We start from the raw sequence: 21,259 nt of genomic DNA, 5'->3' as shown, positions 1-21,259 counted from the left end.
GCTCCAGGAGGGCAGAAGGCAGCAGAGACTGGGCGAAAACTCCTCGGGGAGAGGGGGAGAAAGACTGGGAAGGGGCGACCTCGGAGCCCAGGAGGAGAGTTCTGAGGAGGAGGCGGGCGTGCCAGCTGGGAACCACTGCGCCCAGGGACCGGCAGTGCCCCTGCGCCAGGCCTCAGGGCTTTGGGGGGGTGAATGCAAGGTGAATCGATGGGGATGACAGTCTTGAAACATTTTGGAGGGAAGGGAGGTGGGTACCAGCTGACGAGGCCGTGGGGGTCAAGGAGAGTTTACTGATCAAGACTGGAGAGGCTTGAGTGCGTGCAACTGCTCCTGGGAAGGGCAGGAGTTAGAGACCCAGGCGGAGGGCTTCGTTCCCGGGGGCAGGGAGGGGTGGCTACCGAGGGAGGCAGCAGGTGGGGGCAGGGCCGAGGCCGGGCTTTCTTTGAGGTGGGAGGGGCTGCGGCCTGGGCGGAGGCTGGGTTACCCGCCTCTCTCTTCTCTGTGTCTCCATGTGGGCCGACTCTCCTCTGTCCGAGCTACTCCCCTGTTCCAGCCACACCCTAGCTGCTCCCACAGCCCAGCTACGCGCTTCCACCCCAGCCCAGACACAGCCTCCCTCCCCAGGCGCTCCTCCCCCGAATCACCAGCCACTCTTTTGCAGCTCCTCCCCAGCAGCGAAGCTGAATCCCATCCTCCCAGCCGCTCCTCCGGGCTCTCAGCAGCCCGCGGGCCCCGCCCACATCTCCGCCCACGGCCCGCCCTCACCCTCCAGCGCCGGCCCCCTCCCCATGACCTGCATTGCCATTGGCCGACTCCTTTCTAGGGCTCCGCCCCCTCCCCCTCTACTTCTGCGATTGGGTCAGATGGCTGCCCGTCAGCGCTGTCGCCAGGCAATGGGGCCGGCGCTCCAGAGGAAAATCCGTGGATGGCCTGACCGGAAGTGGGTCGGGTCGGTGCTGAGGCCGAGAGTCCAGGTGAGCCGAGGGGAGGCGCTGGCGGGCGGCTGACGGGAGCCTCGGGCTGGCGTAGGGATCAGGGTTGATGGCCCTGGTCCCGGGAGCACACGGTGCCGGAGTGGGCCTGGGCCTGTCCCTCCGTGGCTGGCTACGCCGCGGGCCGGGGGTGGGGGAGGTGGGGGCACAGCTGCCAGGGAGAGAGGGTCTCTCTGTGGTGAGTCGGAGCACAAAAGCACCCCACACCTTCTCCCTTTTTGTGGTGGAAATAAGAGGGTCCCGGCAGGTGGTCACCCCAGGGCTGAGCCAGCCGTCCGGACTGGAGAGCGAGAGAGCCAGTGTAGACGATAGAGCTGGTATAGATGCGGAAAGGACACGGGAGCATCTGCGGGAGGAGCGTCAGGGGGTTATACTGGAGTGCGTTTCCGGGGGGGGGGGGGGGGGGGGGAGTCCTTCCCTTTTGTATTGTGACTACAACCTACTAGCTTTGTCCCAGGAGAGTCGAGTGATAGCTAAATTCAGGGCAGAGGGCAGAGGAGAAGAAAGCAGAAAGGCACCCAGACTATACCACCCCTGCAGATCAGCCAGTGGGCCCCCTGGAGGAGGGAAGCCAGCCGTGGGCAGGAGCAGGACAGGTCACCTTCCAGGCAGTAGGGACTACGCAGAGTGAAGGCTGGCCCCGGCTCAAGCTGGCCCTTTGCAGAAGAGCTGCTGGTTCTGGGACATAAACAGGGCGTCAAGTGCCTCTGTCTAGAAGGGGCCGTTGCAGTCTGCCCAGAAAGGGGATACTGAGGGCTGGGTCACCACTCTCAGGACAGTGGCCCCTTGGAGGTGGTGGGTTGGAGGTTGGCAGGCCAGGGCAGAGAGCATCCTCAGGACAGGAGCCAGTCGGAGAGGCTCTGAGAAAGAGTTGACTGAACTATCCTAGGACACCAGCAGGAACTGCAGGCCCCATTCTGCAGAAAAACGGCTCCTGGCTCCCTCCCCAGCCCTGAGGGAGTTCCTTCCTTTCAGGCCGGGCTGTTCCCCTTGTTCCAAGGCAAGAACGCAACCTTTGGTTGTCTCGGCGCCATCTGACTCCATCTTTGGCCTCCAGAAAGCAGAATTAAATACCCTATGTTCCCACCTTTAATCCTTTCCACCTCATTATGCAGCTGGTGGTATTCCCCCATTTTACTAAGGGTCAATAAGGCTTGGTAACCTGCCCACAGACATAAAACCAACCGGCATCAGAACTCGAACTCAGATCTTCCCATCTTGGCTAATGCCATGACCTCAGAGCCTGGGGCCCCTGTGATTGGAGGCAAGCATTCTGGGCATCAGCAGGCTTCAGTGCGGCCCCTCCCACTCTGCCCACTGGCCCGCATCCTTGGAAGCCAGAGGTTCTCACCCTCAGCCCTACTGACATTGGGGGCCAGGCACTTCTTTGTTGTGGGGGCTGTCCTGTGCATCGTAGGATATTTAGCAGCACCCCTGGTATCAACCCACGAGATGCCGGCAGCACCCCCCTCCCCAGTTGCGACAACTAGACATCATAGCCAAATGTCCCCTGGGGCACAAAACTGCCCCAGTTGAGGAGCACCGGTGTCGAGCAGTCTCAAAGTAGCACTGAGGTGCGTCCTGCTGAACGAGGATCTGGCATGCATCAACCTGCAGAAGACTCAGGCCGGCCTAGGGTGGTTTTCTGCACAACTTGCTGGGAAAAAGGCTGTCCCAGGTAGCAAGGTGCACCCAGGAGAGTCCCGTGAGAAAACTATTGCCAGGAACTGAAAGAAAGTTCAGGAACTTGCATTTGGGGAGAAGTAAGGACACATCGAGGGCCTCATTCCTCCCCAACGTTGATAGAAAAGATTTCCGGGGTGATTAATGCAATCGAGGCTAAGACCATGTGCCTGGGGACACTTTGTTTCACGGCCATTACTTCATCTTAAAAGGCGATGGGGCTGTCCTTGGAGCTGTTTGAGTGTATCCCTTCACCAGCATGGTGGGGCGGGGCGGGGGGCAGGGGCGTGATTGCAGAGGCTGCCTGACCTCCCCCCTCTCGGGGACTCCAGGCCCATGGCTCTTGCTTGCGGCTGCTCCACACCCTTCTCCCTCCTACTTGAAAACCTGGTGTTGCCAGCGTGCCCTGCTCCCAGCCTTTCCTGGTGTGTCCCCCTGGCGCTGCCCTGTGCCCACCCGCGTGCTCATGGGCTGCACCTCTGCTATGTGCCTCTGCCCTCCTGTGCTGCCTGTTGGCACCTGCCCAGCCCCGTTCCTTTCTGCCAGCCGTGGAGGTCTGGCCAGGCTGCTCCATCCTGCTCTGTTTTCAGACAACAGTGGAGGAACCTGTTTCTGGTGGGGTGGAGGAGGAGGTTGGGTGGGCTGGAGGTGAGGGGCTGGGCGGAGGCAGGCGAGGGACCCCTTGCTCGCTAGTCCCTCTGGTACCCTTTGCCACACCAGACCTCGCCTCAGTCTTAGTTTCACCCCTGCGCCTTTGTGCGCACTGTCCCCACTTCCCGGGTCAGCCACTGTGGGTGCCCGAAGACCCAGCCGGCTGTGTCCTTCGGGACATTTTCCCTTCTTGACTCCTGTGTTCTCACCCCCTTCCCACTGATCCTCGTGTCCCTTGTCTGTCCCTCCCTGGTGGATGGGACACTCCTGCAGGCCTGGGCCCCTTTGGGGCTTCCCTGTGTCTGTCCGCTCTCCCTGACGGGGCCTGGCCCAGGAGACGCTGAGTTATTTATTGAAGGAATGAATGCGTGTGCTGACGTCAGGAAGGCACGAGTCCTGGAGGAGGTGGGACCCGTGACCTCTTGGTGGCATATCCTTGGGTCTCTGATTCCTCAATCACAGAACATTTGGAAACTTCTGAGGAGTGGCATTTAAATGTTGGTGGCCTTTTAGCCCCAGACGCCCCCCTTAAAGAGGCTGGTGTCCCCGATGGAGCAGTTCCTTGATTTTGAGCAGGGAGGAAGCTTTCTCTGGATTTTGGGACTTTGAGGTACAGCATTTAAATGGCATCCCCGTTAAAGAGAGGCCGGAGGTGGCATCGGCCTGAGATCCCGTCCTCGCTCTTGGCTTTCCCTGATGGCTTCTGAGCTTGTTCTCAAAGTGGGGGTGGCTCAGCAAAGCGCTTCCCTGTTTGTGCTGAGTCCCTGCCATGCCCAGGCCTGGTGGGCTGTGGGATACCGAGGTGAGGGCGTCCTGGAGCCTGTCCTTGGGCAGGGGACAGGTTGTAGGTGGTAGAGCAAGCAGCACTGATCCAGGGGGCCCCTGAGGCTGTAGGGGGCCGGGAGTGAGCCCTGTGGGAGCCAGTTGGGGGCCTCGGGCTTTCTGAGGACCTGGGCCAGGCCATCCTCCTGGGAGTTGTGCATGGGAGCCCACGAGGTGGCAAGGGAAGGGACCAGTCCACCTGAGAGGTCAGCAAGGAATGACACAGCCATCGGACATGCGCGTCCTGGCGCCTGCACGCGCCAGCCTGGCTCAGGGGCTGGGCAGGTGGCCCTGGGGCAGAGTCTCTTTTGTGACTTTCAGATTCTAGCAGGTGACTTGGGCATGGACTAAGGCAGGGAGCGTGGCTTGAGCAGAGTGAGCAAGGGGGGCCTTGCTCCGTGTCTGTTAAGGCAACAGTCAGGAATAGGAAGGACCTAGTCAGCAGACTAGGAAACTCCAGAATGCCGGGTAGTCTTGGAGCCCAAAGGCTGAGTAGGACGGTGAGGTGTGCAAGGTCAAGGGTGTGCAGAGGGCACAGTGAGGGCCCTTTGAGCCAGACGGGGAGCAGAAAGGAGCCGCTCAGAGGGACTTGAGTCTGATGCCCTGAGTGGACCACACGCATCCGTGAGGCTGGCCTTGGAAACTGGGGTGGGCACGGCCTTCAGCCGGCCTCCAGGCTCCAGCTCTGGTGTGATGCTGTGCTAACGTCTCAAAAACCTTTCCCTCCTAGGTGTCGGAAAGACTTCCGTCTCCTCCAGCCATGTAGGTAAGTCACGGGCCTTCTCATGTCACAAACCTGCAGGTTTTCCAGAAGTGAGAGAGTGATGGTCTTTGCTATGAAGACCTCGTCTAAGAAGGAAATAGAAATCCCTGGAGTGCACGTTTATACATTAACCATTTTCAGGATCTCAGCTGAATAACAACATAGGGGCACAAGGAGAGTGGTGTGACAGATTTTTTGGTGACTTGGTAAATTAACAACAGATTTTGAGAAAGTCTTGAATTTTCCTGGGGAGGGAAAAATACAAACCTAAAACTACTTTGGCTAAGGCTGTCCTGATTTAATATCTGTAATGTTTATAAAGCTGTGACCGCCGCAGGTTTCCAGACGGCGTGCAATGTTAATACTAGAGAGGTTCTCTTTGTGTTTGTCACCTGGTAGCTGGCCCGCACATCACAGGCTTGGAGGCCGTCCTGCTGAACACAGACACCTTCCTGGAGCAGCAGCATCGTTGAGGGCACCAGCAAAATGAAGGGCCGTGTCCTTCCTGATCTTAACTTTAGCCCCACTCGGTTCCTCTGAGCATCATCAATAAGAATTTTATTGCATTGTCAATAAAAATGATTAAGATACCCGGGCACTGAATTACACCCAACCCAGACTGAACCCTGCCTTCTCGGAGTCTTCCAAGAAGACAGCCCAGACCTCAGACCAAGCCCCGCTCCCACGCTCTTACCGAGACCCCCACACTCGCTGCACGGCCCCCCCACCCACGTGCTCCTGCTCTTTAGCTGGCGGGCGTGGACGTGTCGTCTGTTATGATCTCTCCGGGGTTCCCACCGTGGGCTCTGCTGAACTCACTGCAGAGGTGGTGATGTTAGGGATATTAGTCCCTTTGCTTTCACCCTCCCCCCTCTTCTCCAGAACCAGCGGATATTTACAAATCCAGTGACAGTGGCTCCTCTCCTGATCAAGTCCTAAACGGTCAGCTTGTTTCTCACGGTCCTTAGAAGAGCTGGTAAAGAGGATGGGTCTGTCTGCCTTGGCATGGCTGCTTGGGCTGTGCCCCTGGAGGGGACCAGGCACCAGCTGGTGCCGCCCCCTGTGTCTTAGAGATGAGAAAGGCCTCGTGCAGGCTGGACCTTGAGCTCAGGGCTGGCGGTTTTCCTTCTGGGTTCTTACGCCGCTGAGAAACTTGAGGAGTGGAAGCATGAGGCCAGAGAGCCCGTGAGCAGCAGCCCCATGCCGGGCTGCAGAAGCCCTTGCTTGCAGCCTGCCTCTGCGAGGAACCCCCTGCCGGAGGCTTCCTGTCCCAGGCAGACGGTCCCCGTGCCAGGATGGCTGTGCTGAAAAGACGGAAGAATAGCAGGACTGTTGGAGAGGAGATGGAGAAATTGGAAGCCTTGTGCTTTGCTGCTGTGAATGGAAAATGGAAAACAGCCTGGCAGTTCCTCAAAAAGTTAAATATCAGATTACCATATGACCCAGCAATTCCACTGCTAGGTATATACCCCCAAATTTGAAAGCAGGGGCTCAAACAACTCCATGTGCACACACATGCTCACGGCAGCACTGGTCACAACACCCAAAAGGTGGAAACAGCCTGGATGTCCATCAACAGATGGCGGGGTAGACCAGATGTGGCATCCCCATGCACTGGAATAGTATTCAGCCATGAAAAGGAATGAAGTCCTGACACAGGCTGCCACGTGGATGAACCCTGAAAACATTCTGCCAGGTGAAAGGAGCCAGACGCGAAAGACCACGTGCGTGCAACGCCATTTATATGAAATGTCCAGAGTAGATAAATCCGCACAGACAGACAGCATGTTAGTGGTTGCTGGGGACTGGGGAGAGGGGGCGTGGGGAGTGGCTGCTGATGGGTCTGGGGCTTCTTTTGGGCTCATGAAATGTTGTGGGACTAGATGGGGGGTGGTTGCACAACATGGCGAATGTACTAAATGCCACTGAATTGTACACTTGAAAATGGATAATTTTATGTCTGTGATTCTCACTGCAGTAAAAAGAAAGACAAGAAAGATCTCGATTGTACCCCATTTCCGCTTGAGGTCTTGATCAGCCAGCTCTTGCTGGGCCTTTTTCCAAGCTCCCTGCTGCAGCTGGGAGGGCCTGTCGTCCCCCCCCCCCCCCCACCCCGAGGACCTGGCGGGAGACTGTTTACTGTTGCACCAACGGAGTTGATTGAGGAGAAGTGGGGGAAGGTGCTGTGTCTCCAGCAGTTCGCTGATGGGAGTTTCCAGGTGAAGGCTCAGGACAGAGTTAAGAAGTCACAGCATTTTGCTTCTTGAGAGATTTTTTCATGTGACTGTGCTTTTCTGTTTGGATCTCCAGATCTCTTGGCCCTTGACCCCTTCCTGTAATGAGGTCTGTGACAATGAACAGAGGTCACCCGCGTTTGGGTGCCATTCTCTGCTGGGATCTCAAGTGATAATTAACTCATTGACTTAACAGTCTCTGGGGTAGGGCCGTGATTATTCCCGTTTTACAAATGAGGAGATCGAGGCACAGAGAGGTTCGGTCGCTTGCCTAAGACCACACAGCTAGGAGGAGGTGGAACCAGGATCACAGAGGTAGAGCTTGTCAAATAGCATGTTGGCTTTGTAGGTGACATTTTCAAGGTGTTGATTTTATTCAAATATATGTGATCATCAGCCTTACAGATTTTTTTCAACTCAGGTTTTTAAAAAATGAACATTTAGATTAAAACACTGATCTTCTTCTACTTTTTACTTACATTAGCTTGGGAACTGAGTTTTCAAATGAAATCCAGACTTCTTTGCTCCTGGAGGCCGTGGGAATCAGGATTGGCTTTTCCCACTCCGTCTGTCTCAACTATCCGTTTCTAGCACACTGAAACAATGTTACGTGGCTCTGATGCATTTAAGCCGCATTTTGCAGCGAAATCAGTATTTATTAACTTGACCATGTAATTATGAACATTTATGTTGTGTGATTACTACATTTTGGTTTTTCTCTCTGACTTGATATCTTTTCCTTCTGCAGAGGATTCTGCCAGATAGAAGGGAAGATGGGGAATGCCAAAAGCCGCTCGGGGCAGAACGCGTGTTCACAGTTTCTTCCTGAGGAGCGGGCCGAGATCGATCGACTGTTTGATGCTCTGTCCTCGGGCAAACACAGCTCCAATACCCCGCCCAGATCCTTCTCTCTGCAGGCCCTCCAGGCAAGAGTAACAGTCAGCAGTTAATGTCTAGTCTAGAGCGAGGGTCTGCAGCCTGTGGGCCCCGGGCCAAAGTCGGCTGTCCGTGTTTTGAGACGGGTCTATGGGAATGCTATGAGGTTTGTTTCTGTAAAGGGCTGGATAGCATGGATCTCGGCTTTGTGGGCCACATCCTCTCTGTTGCCTTTGTAGCATGTTTTGGGGACGTTTTTAACTTGAGTTTGACCAAAGGGGCCAGCCCTGCTGCCCACCTCTCGAAACACTGTCCCCTGATTTGCCTCCGAGACCAGGGGACAGACTGCCTGAGCGGGGTTTGTAGGTCCAGTAACCACAAAGTTTCAAGTATGCCTTTGCTTTGAGAATTTGTAAGTGTTTGATGTCGTAGGAATTTTATGGTCCTCCTAACGAAAGGACAGAGTTTCAGATTCGGGGTTCACCTGATGAGAAGTCAAAACCGCCCATCTCCCCATCTTTTTGCCCCCTTCCTGGGGCTTTTAACTCTGTGTTTGAGTGCTCAGGCTGAGGCAGGACGCTGGTGAAGAGACATCAGCCCATCTTCCCGGGAGGTGGGGAGGGCGTGTAGTGTGTGAAGACGTTCCAGCGGCCTCCTCTTCTAGAGCATTCAGAATGGGAGCTGGTTGGGGCACTGGGGATTCCCCCGCGTGCTCACTTTGCAGATAAGGAAGCTGGCCAGGGAGGCTGGCCGGGTTCCAGCTGTGGTGTGTACACGTGTGCACCTGTGTGCATCTCCGCCAGCCCCAGAGGAGCCAAGGCTGCCAGGTCACCCGCTGAGCTGGAGCAGCCAGAACCAGACGGGCCAGTGAAGGACCTGCCTGCAGAGCGGGTGACTACATTCACGTGGGTTATCAAGATAAACATGGTTAAAAGTCGATCAGAAAACCTTGGCGACTGAATCAAGTTTCCTTTGGGAAGGAATCAGAGGTTGCTTTTCCAGTGGGACTTTGAAAACACCAACAGAGACAGGAATCCTCTTTTTGAGCAGTGAGGGGGAGAACCGGCTTTACAAGCACTTGCCGCATGTCGATGTTGTCACAAATGGTGCAGACGCAGTGCGTGCTTACAGGAGGATCCGGTCCTCAGACCCTGCTAGGAAGGAAATTCGCAATTTCATTCTTGATTTGCTTTCTCTCCCCATTTATTTGTAATCTCTGGACCAAATCAGATTTGATGTTGGAGTCAAAAAGGAGAACGACATTTACAGAGTGTCATAGGCAAGACACGAATTAAGAATTAGATTGAAAATTTAAATAAAAATTAATTAAAAATGCATACTGAGCACAAAGAACTCAGATAAGAAGTGAAAGCTAGTTCGTATATTTGGAAGTGCCTAATATAGAGGAGACCAGATGAGCTCCACACAGACGTATGGTCCGTGAGAATAAATTCCAACACGCAAATGGCAGCTGTTAGAGTCTAGAATGAAGAAGATGTTGTAAGCAGTGAAGAGCAGACAGTGGCCAGAGGCAGGAAGGACACGGCCAATCTGGGGAAGCTAGAAAGTTTGGAGGACAGGATGGGAAAAGACTGTGGATGAGTCTGATGGCCAAGATGAGCCACAAGCCGGGACGTGTTAGGTGTGTGGGTCCTTGAGTGGTGCGATGCCCTTGGGTGGGGGAGAGATGGCACACCTGGGACCCAGGAAGGTTACGTTCTGGTGGAAACAGCAGTGCTTGGTCTTGGTCCCCTAGTTATTTTTCCCTGATCCTACCACGTTTAACTCATACCCTGTCCAGCCTTTTCTCCTGCTTGTCCCCAACAGAGCCACATTGGAGAGGCTCTCCCCCCAGAGATGGTCACCAGGCTGTATGATGGGATGCAGAGGGTCAACCTGACAGGGACAGCGAAGGGGCCCAGCGAGGGTGTCTCCCAGGAGCAGTTCACAGTGTCGATGTCCCACCTCTTAAAAGGAAACTCCGAGGAGAAGAGTCTCATTATCCTGAAAATGATTTCTGCTACGGAAGGTCCTGTGAAAGCAAGAGAAGTCCTAAAGGTAGCAGGGCCAGGAGGCCCTCGGCAGCCATCCCATGCAGTCTTGGTGTCCTTAGGGTGGGGGACTTGGGAGGATCAGGCAGCTGGTGGAGGCCTCATGGAAATGTCCACCCGCGGGGAACCCGTGAGCGCTGGGTGAGGTCAGAACTCCTGGGCAAAGGCCTTGGGAAAACTTCTAGGCCAGCCCAGAGCGTCATTAGAAAAATGAAGACGTACCTAAGTTATGTGATCTTTTCCCACACTGCAGTCCACGTGGTTGGCATTAAAGAGAGAAAACGCCCTTCCCCGTGTTGATATGACATAGGCCGTGGGTCACGGTGGAAATGTTACTAACGGTAAAATTTTGATATCCAAGTTTACAGAGGATCTGGTTGGCTCTGTTGTGCACGTGCTAGACCACAGACAGCAGCTGAGGGGCTGGACTCAGAAGAAAGGCCCCGGCTGCCCGCCCAGGGTGCAGGTGCTGGCGGCTCAGCTCTTCTCCGAGATGAAGCTTCAAGGCAAGTGCCCTGTGTGGGCTCGCACGCTGAGACCTTGGCTGTGCGGAGTGGTACCCCGCCGTCGCGATGACTGTAGTCTTGGAGTAACGTTTCGTAATCAGGAAGTGTGAGTCCTCCAGTTTGTTCTACGTTCTCTAATTGGTTGGCAGACAATTCATAGTATTTCCTCATCATCCTTATTCCGCGAGGTCGGTGGTGACGTCCCCACTTTCATTTCTGACTTTAGTGACTTGAGTCTTCTCTCTTCTTTTCTTGGTCAGTCTGGCTAAAGGTTTGTCCATTTTTTTGTTGATTTTTTTCGAAGAGCATATCCACCGTATTTGTGGATTTTCTCTGTTCTCTGTCTAGTTTCTATTTCATTTCTCTTTGCTTCTAAGTCTTTTATTTCCTTCCTTCTGCTTGCTTTCGATTTAGTTTGGTCTTCTTTTTCTAGTTTCTTAAGGTAGAAGGTGTGGCTATTGATTTGAGATCACTCTTCTTTTTTAATACAGGCGTTTATGGCTATAAATTTCCCTCTAAGCACCGCTTTAGCTGAATCTCCTAAGTTTTGATATGTTGTGTTTTTGTTTTCGTCCATCCCAGTGTTTTCTAACCTCCCTTATGGCCTCTTCTTTGGTCTGTTGGTTATTTAGGAGTGTGTGATTTAATTTCTCTGTGTTTGTGAATTTCTCAAATTGCCTTCTGTTGTTAATTTGTAATTTCATTCCAGGTGATTGAAGAACATACTTAGTATGGTTTAAATTCTTTTAAATTTATGGAGGCATATTTTATGGCCTAACGTGGTCTATCCTGGAGAATGTTCCACGTGCACTTGAGGAGAATGTGTATCCTGCTATTGTTGGATGAGAAATAGTATATATTTAAATTTGATTTGAAAATACCTTGAGATTTAAAAATACCTTGTGGTGAATCTCTTTGCAAAATAGACTTGTTTTATAAAAGCATTACTGTTTTATTATCAACCTGGATTTTTAAATGCAGTTTGAAAATAGGTCATATTTCAAAAGTTAAGTCGTGTTTAGAACTTGGAAAGAAGAACTACATAATATTATGTATTATTATATATATGTGTATATATAAATATAAATAAAATACCAGCAGTTTGTCTTCTGGTATAGATACCACGTCATCTCTATTCTTATTCGGTAGAGACAGAAAGCAGGACTAGTGATGTTGCTATGAAACAAGTAAGCATCATTCATAGTTAATGAAACCCACTCTTCCCAGATGAACTAGAAGGATGCCAAGTAAATTAGAACAGCACGCGTCCACATGCTTTCCAAATGACTTTGGGGGTGGGGGTGGAAGCCCTCGACAAGTGGCTTTTGGGGTCATTTTGTCAGGAACAGTTGGTGAGGAGTCGCGGGGCTGGGCGAGAAGGCATGTCTGTCTCGGGGGGCCTCTGAAATGCAGCTTGGAGAGGAGAGAAAAGATCAGAGTGTTGACGCTGAGTTTTCAGATCAGTGCTGTTCCCCGAAGATATAATGCAAGCACTAAGGCAGGCCACACGTGAAACTTTCAATGTTCTAGTAGCCGCATGAAAATAGTACAAAGAAACAAGTGAAGTTAATTTTAACATGTCCAAGATATAATTTAACATTGGTAATCAATATGAAAAATGATCGAGACTTTTTTACATTTCTTTTCACACCAAGTCTTTGAAATCAGTGTGTGTTGTGCATACCGCACGTCTCGGTTCAGACGAGCCACACGTCAAGTGCTCAAAAGCCGCACGTGGCTCCCGTGTAGGACAGCCCAGGTTTAGCTAGGAGATACAAGTGATGTCGTCGCCTCACTAACGCTGTTCTCCCCTCCCTTAGAGGGTGAGAAGCTTCTGGGGCCTCAGCAGCTGGACTGTGACTGTGACCGAGCCATGATCGAGGACTGGGTGTTCAGGACCCCCCACGTGGCCACGTTTCTGAGCGTGGTCATCAACAGAGGCTTCCTCCTCCTGTGCTCGTCCCTCGACCTGTCCGCCCTGCTCCCCGAGCGTCTAGTCGACCAGGGGCGGGAGTTTGAGAGCATCCTGGACGTGCTGTCCGTCATCTACCTCAACTCCCACCTGCCCAGGGAGCAGCGCCACCGCTGGCACCTGCTCTTCTCGTCTGAGCTCCACGGGCACAGCTTCGCCCAGCTCTGCGGACTCATCACCCAGCGGGGGCCCTGTGTGATGCTCCTCGAGGACCACGATGGCCACGTGTTTGGTGGGTTTGCCTCCTGCTCCTGGGAGGTCAAGCCTCAGTTTCAAGGTAAGACTTTGACCAGGACCATGAGTGGTAGAGGCCACTGTGAGCACCGACAAAAGATGTGGGCATTTCTTCCATCTTCTCCAAGTGGTTTTTCTGGATGCTGTCAGGAGGGTTTTAAAAGGTGATGCTGCTTTATGGTGGTTTAACACTTTGTGGGTATCTCTTTTGATTCTGGAAAGAGGAGGATAAGCAGGACAGGCACCCTTACCCCGGATTTCAGGGGAGGAAACTGGTGTAGGATCATTGCACGGTGTCTGGTCCCGGCCGTGGGAGAGACTGGGCCGTGGATGTCTCAGAAGGGACCGGGGGATGCTGACTCTGTCAGATGGGATGTCTTCTCTCCAGGACCCGCTTCCTTTCCTGGAAGCCACCCCCCGCCCCGCCCGGTCTGTCTGCTTTGCCGCTTCTGCCCTTCTTGTCTGTGGTTTTCAGTTTTGTGAGTTTGCTGGAGTTTGGAAGTTCTCTGTGAGCCTTCAGTGCCCTGGCTGAAAGGCTCTGAGTGCACTCTTCCCCATCCTCAAAGGAAAATATTCTGGAAAACATTTTTAAAGGACCACTTTTGAAAACGCTCCTTTCTAGGCCAGTGGGCTGTTCTTGTACTCAGAGGTGAACCTGCCTTCCCAGGAATTTGGTGTCACTGCATGTCCCCCGGGTGCATGGCCCCGGCTGCCTGAGGCTGTGTTCTCAGTGGGTCTCCTTGGGGGCCAGCAGCTGTCAAAATGGACGGCTTTGCCTAGTGGCTCTGGGAGCCCAGATTCCAGCTGCCCTCACTCCCGTGAGCTAAGTGGAGCGGGCTGGCCTTAGGAATTCCAGAAGATGCCGCTCTTCTCTCTCCTTCACCTGTTTGCACTGCTAGCTCCTTGTCGGGACTCGGTCCAGGGTCACCTCCTCCAGGAAGCCTTCGCAACCACACAGAAAGGGCTGGGTGCTCCCTGTGTATCCTCTGTCGTACTGCCTGCCCCTGGAATTGTTCCTGTCTTCTCCCTACCAGGAGAGCTTCTGCCGGCCGGGGAGCCGTGTCCAGGAGCAGAGCTGCCATTTCTAGAGAGGGTCTGGCCAGCAGTGGGGCAGCCATTTGCCTGGGACAGGGAGAAGGAATTGTGAGATGAAGGGTTGGGTACCTCTGTCCCTGAGAGCCCCTTTCTTTTAGGATTTGGTTTTCTCTAGGTTTCAGAATGTTCTAGATCTTTAATCCAGTTGCTGCTACCAGCCCTTCCCCAGTATGTCAGAGGTCCCCAAGACCCCCTAGGAGGACTCACAGGACTCTGCCTATGGTCAGTACATCCTCACGGTCACGATTTCTCACAGTGAGAGGATGCAGAGCGAGATCAGCAAAGGGCACAGGCACATGGGGTGAAGCCCACGGGAAACCAGACGCCCGCTCCAGGGTCTTCTTCCAGGGGAGTCACACAGGACACACTTAATTCCCCCAGCAAGAGTTGTGGCAACACCTGTGAAATGCTGTCTGCCAGGGACACATTAGGGACCCAGAGCCCAGGGACCTACGGGGGGGACATGAGCACCCTTTGCCGACATGTACCCCAATCCCAGACCCCAGGAGGAGAGCAGGTGTTCAGCACCAGCCACGCTGTTTGCACAGTTTAGGCCCCGGGAGCCCCTCCTCTCAGTTCTGGGGGTGGTGGGGACCCTTCCCAAGTCCACGTGCGCAGACGCCAGCTGAGGGCCGGCCTTGGAAGCAGGGCTTTGGGGCCGGCCGGCTCAGGCCTGCTGTGTGAGCTCCTCTGCGCACCCACCTTCCCGTCACAGGTCGTGGGAATGGGGTGTCCTCCCCCTGCTCCATCTGTGGGCTGTGGGGGCGAACGAGCTGCTGTCCCTGCACCGTTGGGGGCTCTGCTGTAGGAGAGGGAAGAAACCCTGAGAATCATTATCAGAGGAACCTCCTTCTCTTCCAGCGCCTTTAATCTTAACGCCAGGCTGGCACTGCTGTGTCTTAATGTTTTATTAACAAGCAGAATCAATCTTCCTGGACACAGTGGAGAAATCAATTACCCGGTTTCCAAACGCGAGTCCTTTCCGTTCTGACGTGTGAGGCTGGGTTCCAGCAGAGGGCAGCCTTGCAGCACTGAGCCAGGTGGAGGTCGGTGAGCCTTCCTGTCGCTTTGTCCTGCAGACAGCCCTAATATTTGAGACAGGAAGTGATAGCAGTGGGACGGGACTTCATTTTCCCTCACCTTCTCTGTGGTGCAGTTGACGGGCCCACGGCCTTGGACTGAGCACACAGCCTCGCGAGTCCCAGCGCCAGCCCTGGGCAGCGTGCTTCCTTTCTCACGGCCTCGGTTCCCCAGAACCGTGTGGGATGGTGCTGTGTGTGAACGCCGCCTGCCTGGCTCTCGAATGTCCTTGCTGTGAGTTAGGTGCGCCCTCTCTGTGGGCTCGGCTCTTTTGCAGGTGATGCCGACCCCTCGGGCCCTTGCCGCTGCACCCTGGAGAGCAAGCATCCCCCCACGTGGCCCTCCCCGCTGGGAGCGGACCCCAGGGTCCACTGGAATGGGGTCCATTGCAGCCGACGGGCCTACGCTCTGTGACCCCAGCACCTCGCTTAGCATCCAGGGCCCCAGAAACGTTGGTTGAAGGACAGCCTTAGGATTGCAAAGCAAAGTGGTGCTTGTGCCCAGCACCCGGGGCCCAGGGTGGGACCAGGCAGGTCATTGCATCTGAAAGTGCCCCTGGCCTTCTGGGGCCACCCAAGCCCGTGGGGTCAAGCCTGAGTTGTTAGCCTGGAGTAGAGCCCTCTGTCGTCCGGCTCCAGGTGACCTCTCCAGGCTCATTTCCCTTCTTCCCCGGTCCCAGGGCTCACAAACCCTGTGGTTCAGCCCAGGGGCCCTGCTGTCCCCGTCCCTGCGTGGAGTAGCCGTCTCCATCTCAGGACGTCCTTTCTGACCTCAGAGGCGCTAATATTTGGCCTCCAGAAGCCCCTTGACCACCCTGACCGCAGAGGCCCCCGTGGATCTGTCTGAATTGGAGGCCCCAGTGTCGCTTGCCCGACTCTGCTGGGCCCTTTCTGCTTCCAAGGGCTGTCCTCCCCCTGAGGCCCCTCTGGGGCTCGCCTCCCCCCTTCGTGTCTGCCCTCCACAGTCAGGCTCCCGGCCCGCTTCCCAGGACCTTCCTTCCCACCTCACAAATGGCCCGACCCCAAAGTGCCGTGAGCTCGGCCCCGTGTCGGCTTGTGTGACATCAGGTGCCCTTCGCAGCGTTGCTGTGGAGGGGCAGTCCTTTGGGCCAAGTGCTCACCACTGTGGGAGCATCCCTGTCTGGCTCCTGCCTGGCTGGATGCTCGGGGGGCATGAGGCACGGCCGCCGTCCCTCTCCTGCACGAACGGAGGAGGGAAGGTGGGAAGGCGTCTATGAGACGGGGGTGCCGGCGTCTCCGGAGTTTCCACGGGTGCCTTCTTTCAGTGGCACATCTGCCCACACCTGTGCCCTTGGATGAAGGTAGACAGTCCCCTGTCACCATGTGTCCCTCCCACCAGCTCGTGCCCTGTGGGCGGCGGTGTGTCTGCAGGCTCTCTGCCCCCCGGATGATGCTTGCTTTTAGGCTGGGGACAGCCTCACACAGCATCACGTGCCTACTTGAGGACGCTGTGCTCGTGCCGAGTCAGGACCTGGGGTGACCGCCTGCCCCCTTGCTCCTACGTTAGAAGGACACTGCTCTTTCTGACTTAGTGGGGCTCGGCCAGGAACAGCAGACAGAGTTCCCACCTCTGCTTCCCAGGAGACAGCTAAACGGCGTCCCCAGCAAGAGGATGTCACGTTCCTTCTTAGCTGTCACGGCTCCCCCCCGCCCAAGCATCTTCAGCTCATTCTCTGGGTCCCGGCAGCTGTGTGGCCTGTCCTCCGTGGGGTCTGGGAGCTGTCCACTGACACCTGCCCACGGTCTGTGATGGCCGAGGCCCCGGTGTGGCGAGCTCAGGGCACCAGAGGACCTGTGTGAAGGGTTTTGCCTCCTGAGCGGTGGCTGCTTCTGTTTCTGCTCCTCTCCGTGCCCAGCCCGGATCCGCGACCCTGCTTATTTGCCCTCTGGTCACTTTCAGGGGACGACAGATGCTTCCTGTTCTCCATCTCCCCCAGCATGGCTGTGTACACCTGCACGGGCTACAACGACCACTACATGTACCTGAATCATCGGCAGCAGACCATCCCCAATGGCCTGGTAAGGACTTGGGAAGGGCAGGGGCGCGTCCCACCTTCCTGCTGTCCATCCCTGACGGGATCGGCCCCCACATGCCCAGGCCGGCGTGTCCCCCATGTCACTGGGAGCTGTACGCGCTCGGTTACCTGAGCATGCCGGGTTCCCTTCATCCTGCCTGGGCTTTGGGGCAACGACCAGAGACAACAGGACAGAACTTCTCTCATGGAAGGACGGGCCTCTGTTGGGGTGTTTCGGTGGTTTGTGTGCAAATGGTGGATTCGGCCAGTTTTCCTGGTAATCAGGTGGTTGGCCAGTGGCCGTCATGGCTGGAGATGGTGTCGGTGTCAGACCTGCCACCAGGCATTGCTGCCCTGCCACATGCTGAGGGATCGGGGGGCAGCGGCCGGGGGCATGTCCCAGGCTGGGCTCCCTGGACCCACCAGGAGTTGTTGACAGTGACTCACAGAACAGCGTGTGGGGCCCCAGTTAGGGTGACAGTGCAGCCTGTCAGCTCTGTGCTCCAGCCTGGAGACTCAGCCACAGGACAACGAGGACAGGCTGAAGGCCAAGGACAGGCAGAGGGCGCTGGGGTGGCCGATGGGGTCAGGGCTGAGGTGAGGAGCTGGGACTGGCATCCACGCATGTCCATCAGCCCAGCACCTGTGAGCCACTTAGTTTGGGTGAGGAATGTGTCTTCTGCCAGCACCCCAGCCCATTTGTTTTCTTCTTAACAAAAAGTGCCTTTGGGGAAATTCCAGCCCTGTGCTTGCAGAGCCCGGGGCCCAGAAGACTGGTCCACCCTGTCAGGATGGAGAGGGCCCCAGTGCTCTTCCCAGGCTCGCTGCACAGCTCCTACGGAGCCCCCCGAGGACCCCCAGCCCCTCCCAGAAAGGGCAGTTTGGTGACCACAGCGGTGAGGGCCTTGGCCCCAGGAACAGCACCCAGCTGGTTCCCAGTAGTCGCCAGTAATCGGCCCGAGGAGGGAAGCAGCTATGAGTCGACTGCATTTCCCTGCTTGGGCTTGTGCTCCACATTAGTTGCAGGCCTCCCAGGGACCCGAGAAGAGGCGGAGGTGGAGGGAGAAGTGATCAGGAAGGTGGAACAGTGGTTCTGTTCCGCCAGCCGGTGGCTCAGAGCCGGCAGTGTGCGGGGCGGTGCAGAGGACGGCTGGGGGTCGCCGGCCCGGCCACCTCCTGCTTCCTCTCCTTGCCTCATCCCCTGCAGTGAGTGGGTGACTCACGCTCTGAGCGCAATGTCCCGGTCTGTGCAGGATGAGAGTCCCTGCCTGGAGGGCCCAGACACAGTAGGTTTTTCAGCGTCACCTTCTGTGTTGACCTCTCCGTTATTTTAGTGGTTTGGGTCTCTGGGCCCTGGTGGGCTATATTTTTCTTTTTTGTCTTCTGCTGTCACTTGGGCTTCCAGCCAGTGTGGCCCCATGAGAAAGAGCCATGGGGTGGGAGTCTGGACACCTCCGTGGTGGTTCTAGTAACTTGTAATGGGAAACTTAAATGGCGTCAATCTATATATTTCACAGTTAAAAAAAAAAAGAAAAGAAAATTGCATCCACTTCTCCTCCGCCCTCCTCTCAGGCTGGTGCTTAAGGCTGAGCGAGCTTAGGGTGTCTGATGTCCCGGCTGAGGACGCACTGGCGCTCTTCCCCTCACAGGGCATGGGTGGGCAGCACAATTACTTCGGGCTGTGGATCGATGTCGATTTCGGAAAAGGACACAGCAAGGCCAAGCCCACGTGTACCACGTACAACAGCCCTCAGCTGTCGGCCAAGGAGAACTTCCGGTTCGAGAAGTTGGAGGTGTGGGCGGTGGGCGATCCCCCAGAGTCGCAGCTGGTGAGCGTGCAGGCGTTTCTCCACTTCTCGGCTGTACCCCTTTTACTCCTCCCTCTGGGGGTGGTTTATTCCTGATTTGTTTCCGGCAGCTGTTGCTGGCCAGAGGGATGCCCCCGGCTGCACAGCACAGTTGGGGGTCTTGTCGGGGTCCGTGGGGGTCAGTAGAACGAACTGCCCAGGGAGGCAGGGCCTTGTGTAAGGTGTGAACCCCGGGTGGGTGGACGGCCCGTCCGCAAGGTGGGGAGGGTCTGGGGTTCCTTCTAGTTCCGTGGCTCTGTGACGAGTCATTGGGCCCTCTGTACCTCGTCACCTCCCTATGATGGTGTGGGGGCGACCTCAGTGAGGGAGCCAGAGCGCCCACTGCAGTGTCCTTGTGGCAATAATAGCATATTGATTGCATGCTAATGAGCTTGAGCTGGCCACCATCATTGAACAGCCCCACCTTCCCTTCCTCCAAAGGCCAAGAGCAAGAAGAGCATTCTGGATGTGGACCCCGAGGCCCAGATCCTGCTGGAAAGCTGTGGGCGGAGTTGCCACAGCCAGGGGCTCCGGGAAGTCCCGGAGGACGATGAGTGAGGTGTCCCCGAGCTCGAGTCTTCCTGGAGCTGGAGTGTGGCCCCCCAGGACCAGAGTGCACAGCCTGCAGAACATAGCCCGCCTGGACGGAGCGCACAGCTGCCGACCCTCCCCTCACCCCGCTTGTGCCTCCTGTAACGTAGAGCCACGCTGGTCGTGTCCAGGTGGTCCTGGCCGTGCTCAATCATAACAGAGTAAAATTCCTCTGGTGCCATATGTTGGTTGGTGGGTGTGTCTCCTAGAAATCCCGAGTCAGATTAGCGATGGAATTCTTATGCTTTGTCCATCTCGTCTGGATGAAATCCGAAGAGGCTGAGGTGCCGAGATGCTGAGACCTCTGCTGGAGTTAGCGTCGTTGGGAACGTGAGCTCTTGCCGTGTCGGAGGGGGTTCCACCTGCCGGGGCTCCCATGGCCTCTGCTCAGACCGTCCCAGTTACACACGGGCCTCGATGGTCCATTTCAACTGGTAAAGCGGCGTTTGGATGTGAATTTGGACACTTTTGGGGAGCATCTTCCTATGACATGGAATTTCTGTATTTATAAAAAAGCATAGTATATTAATGGGGAAAATAGCTGAAGATTTTGAAGATCACAGTGGCATGGGTCCTCAGGAGGTGTTTATAATAAGGTGCCACATCTGCCTTTTTTGGCTGTTTTTAAATGAACGTGTGAGCAAATGGGGAAACCTCCTGGTTGTGGTTCTGTTGCTAGTTTAAATGTGGGGGACTCTCTGGTCCCTAAGGCGAGAGTTCTGTTGATACATACACACGGCAGGTCGCATAGGTTGGTGGTGACCCACTTGACAGTGCTGGCCTGTGTTCTGGCCTCCTGGCGCCACGCCCAGCAGTATCGCCCTCCCTGTCAGTGCTGTTCCCGAAGGGGAGGGAGGGTAATTGGTCAGTGTGGACTCGCTTTAAACGACTCCAGTGATTCCGCAATGCTAACGATGCCCCAGGCGGGCTGGGCCTCCAGGCAGAGCTGCCATCTCCCCATCCGTCAGAGGCAGGCCTGAAGAAACTCTGATCTCACTGTGAGGATGCCCTCCTTAAAGGAGCTGTGGGGCTCATCTCTAGGAAACTCACCTCCTCTTTTTGTCTTTTGCTGCAAACTTTGACCTTATGCAGATCTGACAAAAGCGCAACCTTTTCTTACAGAGTTTGCCCTGATTATAAGCCAGGGTAGACTGAGCTCTTTGCATAGTGCAGGCTCTGCATTTTTTACCAGGAGGCTCATCACACTGTGCACTTGGCAGGGCCCCTGGCTGAGCAGAAGGCCTTGTAACTTAGCCTTCAAAAGGAGAGGGCGAGCTCAGACGGGGCACGGAGGTGCAGAGGCATGACACCTGCAGACGTGGCCGCGATTGATCTTCCTCATAAAAAGCCAGTCTTTAATAGCTTCTCAGGTGCATTATGTGACCTTCTGAACTAATGGAATAGCAGATACGGGATATTAAGACCCTCAAGTATCCTCACCAGAATCCGTAGAATTAGGTCCTGAATCTTCAGTTTGTTGTGGAATTTTTTTATAAAATGCAATTAAATACCTCGCTGCTGAAAGGTCCCTTGGTGTCCGTGCCTTGAAAACCATTTCCTGGTGCCTCTGTCGGCGGCTGGCGGAGAGGGTTACATTTTGCATGCATGCCTTCTGCCCTGTGCTGTTCTAACAAGAGTCAGGTCACAAGTGGGGAACTGTCCCCCAAGACAGCACACTTCCACGCGGAGAGGAGCCTGCCCAGCCAGGCGCTTGGTAACCTGGGGGACGTGGCCCTCGGGTGGGTGCAGGTCAGCCATGCGACTTGCTTGGCGTGAGGTTCTGCCTCTCCCCGCTGGGTGTGGCTCTGAGCACACAAACCTGCTGAG

The 21,259-nt window shown here is 55.3% G+C and overlaps 1 protein-coding gene across 9 annotated transcripts; it reads left to right on the top strand.

Moving 5' to 3' along the window:
* Positions 1-892: 892 nt before the first annotated feature.
* Positions 893-20,960, top strand: MEAK7 (MTOR associated protein, eak-7 homolog). 9 transcript variants are annotated; one of them, XM_046683548.1, is made up of 11 exons: positions 893-974; positions 4,879-4,914; positions 5,311-6,635; positions 6,890-7,130; positions 7,894-8,071; positions 9,849-10,079; positions 10,434-10,578; positions 12,399-12,827; positions 16,880-16,998; positions 18,644-18,823; positions 19,283-20,960. In XM_046683548.1, exons 4-11 carry the CDS (start codon positions 7,117-7,119, stop codon positions 19,397-19,399), a joined length of 1,413 nt encoding a protein of 470 aa, XP_046539504.1. In that variant the 5' UTR covers positions 893-974; positions 4,879-4,914; positions 5,311-6,635; positions 6,890-7,116; the 3' UTR covers positions 19,400-20,960. The 9 variants fall into 9 exon arrangements, with proteins under 9 accessions (XP_046539504.1, XP_046539507.1, XP_046539503.1 ...); XM_046683551.1 differs by lacking the exon at positions 6,890-7,130 and having other exon boundaries at positions 5,311-6,607; XM_046683547.1 differs by lacking the exon at positions 6,890-7,130.
* The last annotated feature ends 299 nt before the right edge of the window (positions 20,961-21,259 follow it).

This window comes from Equus quagga, chromosome 13 (assembly GCF_021613505.1).
Source record: "Equus quagga isolate Etosha38 chromosome 13, UCLA_HA_Equagga_1.0, whole genome shotgun sequence".
NCBI classification, from domain to species: Eukaryota; Metazoa; Chordata; class Mammalia; order Perissodactyla; family Equidae; genus Equus; species Equus quagga.
This window is presented reverse-complemented; position numbering and strand designations above follow the sequence as displayed.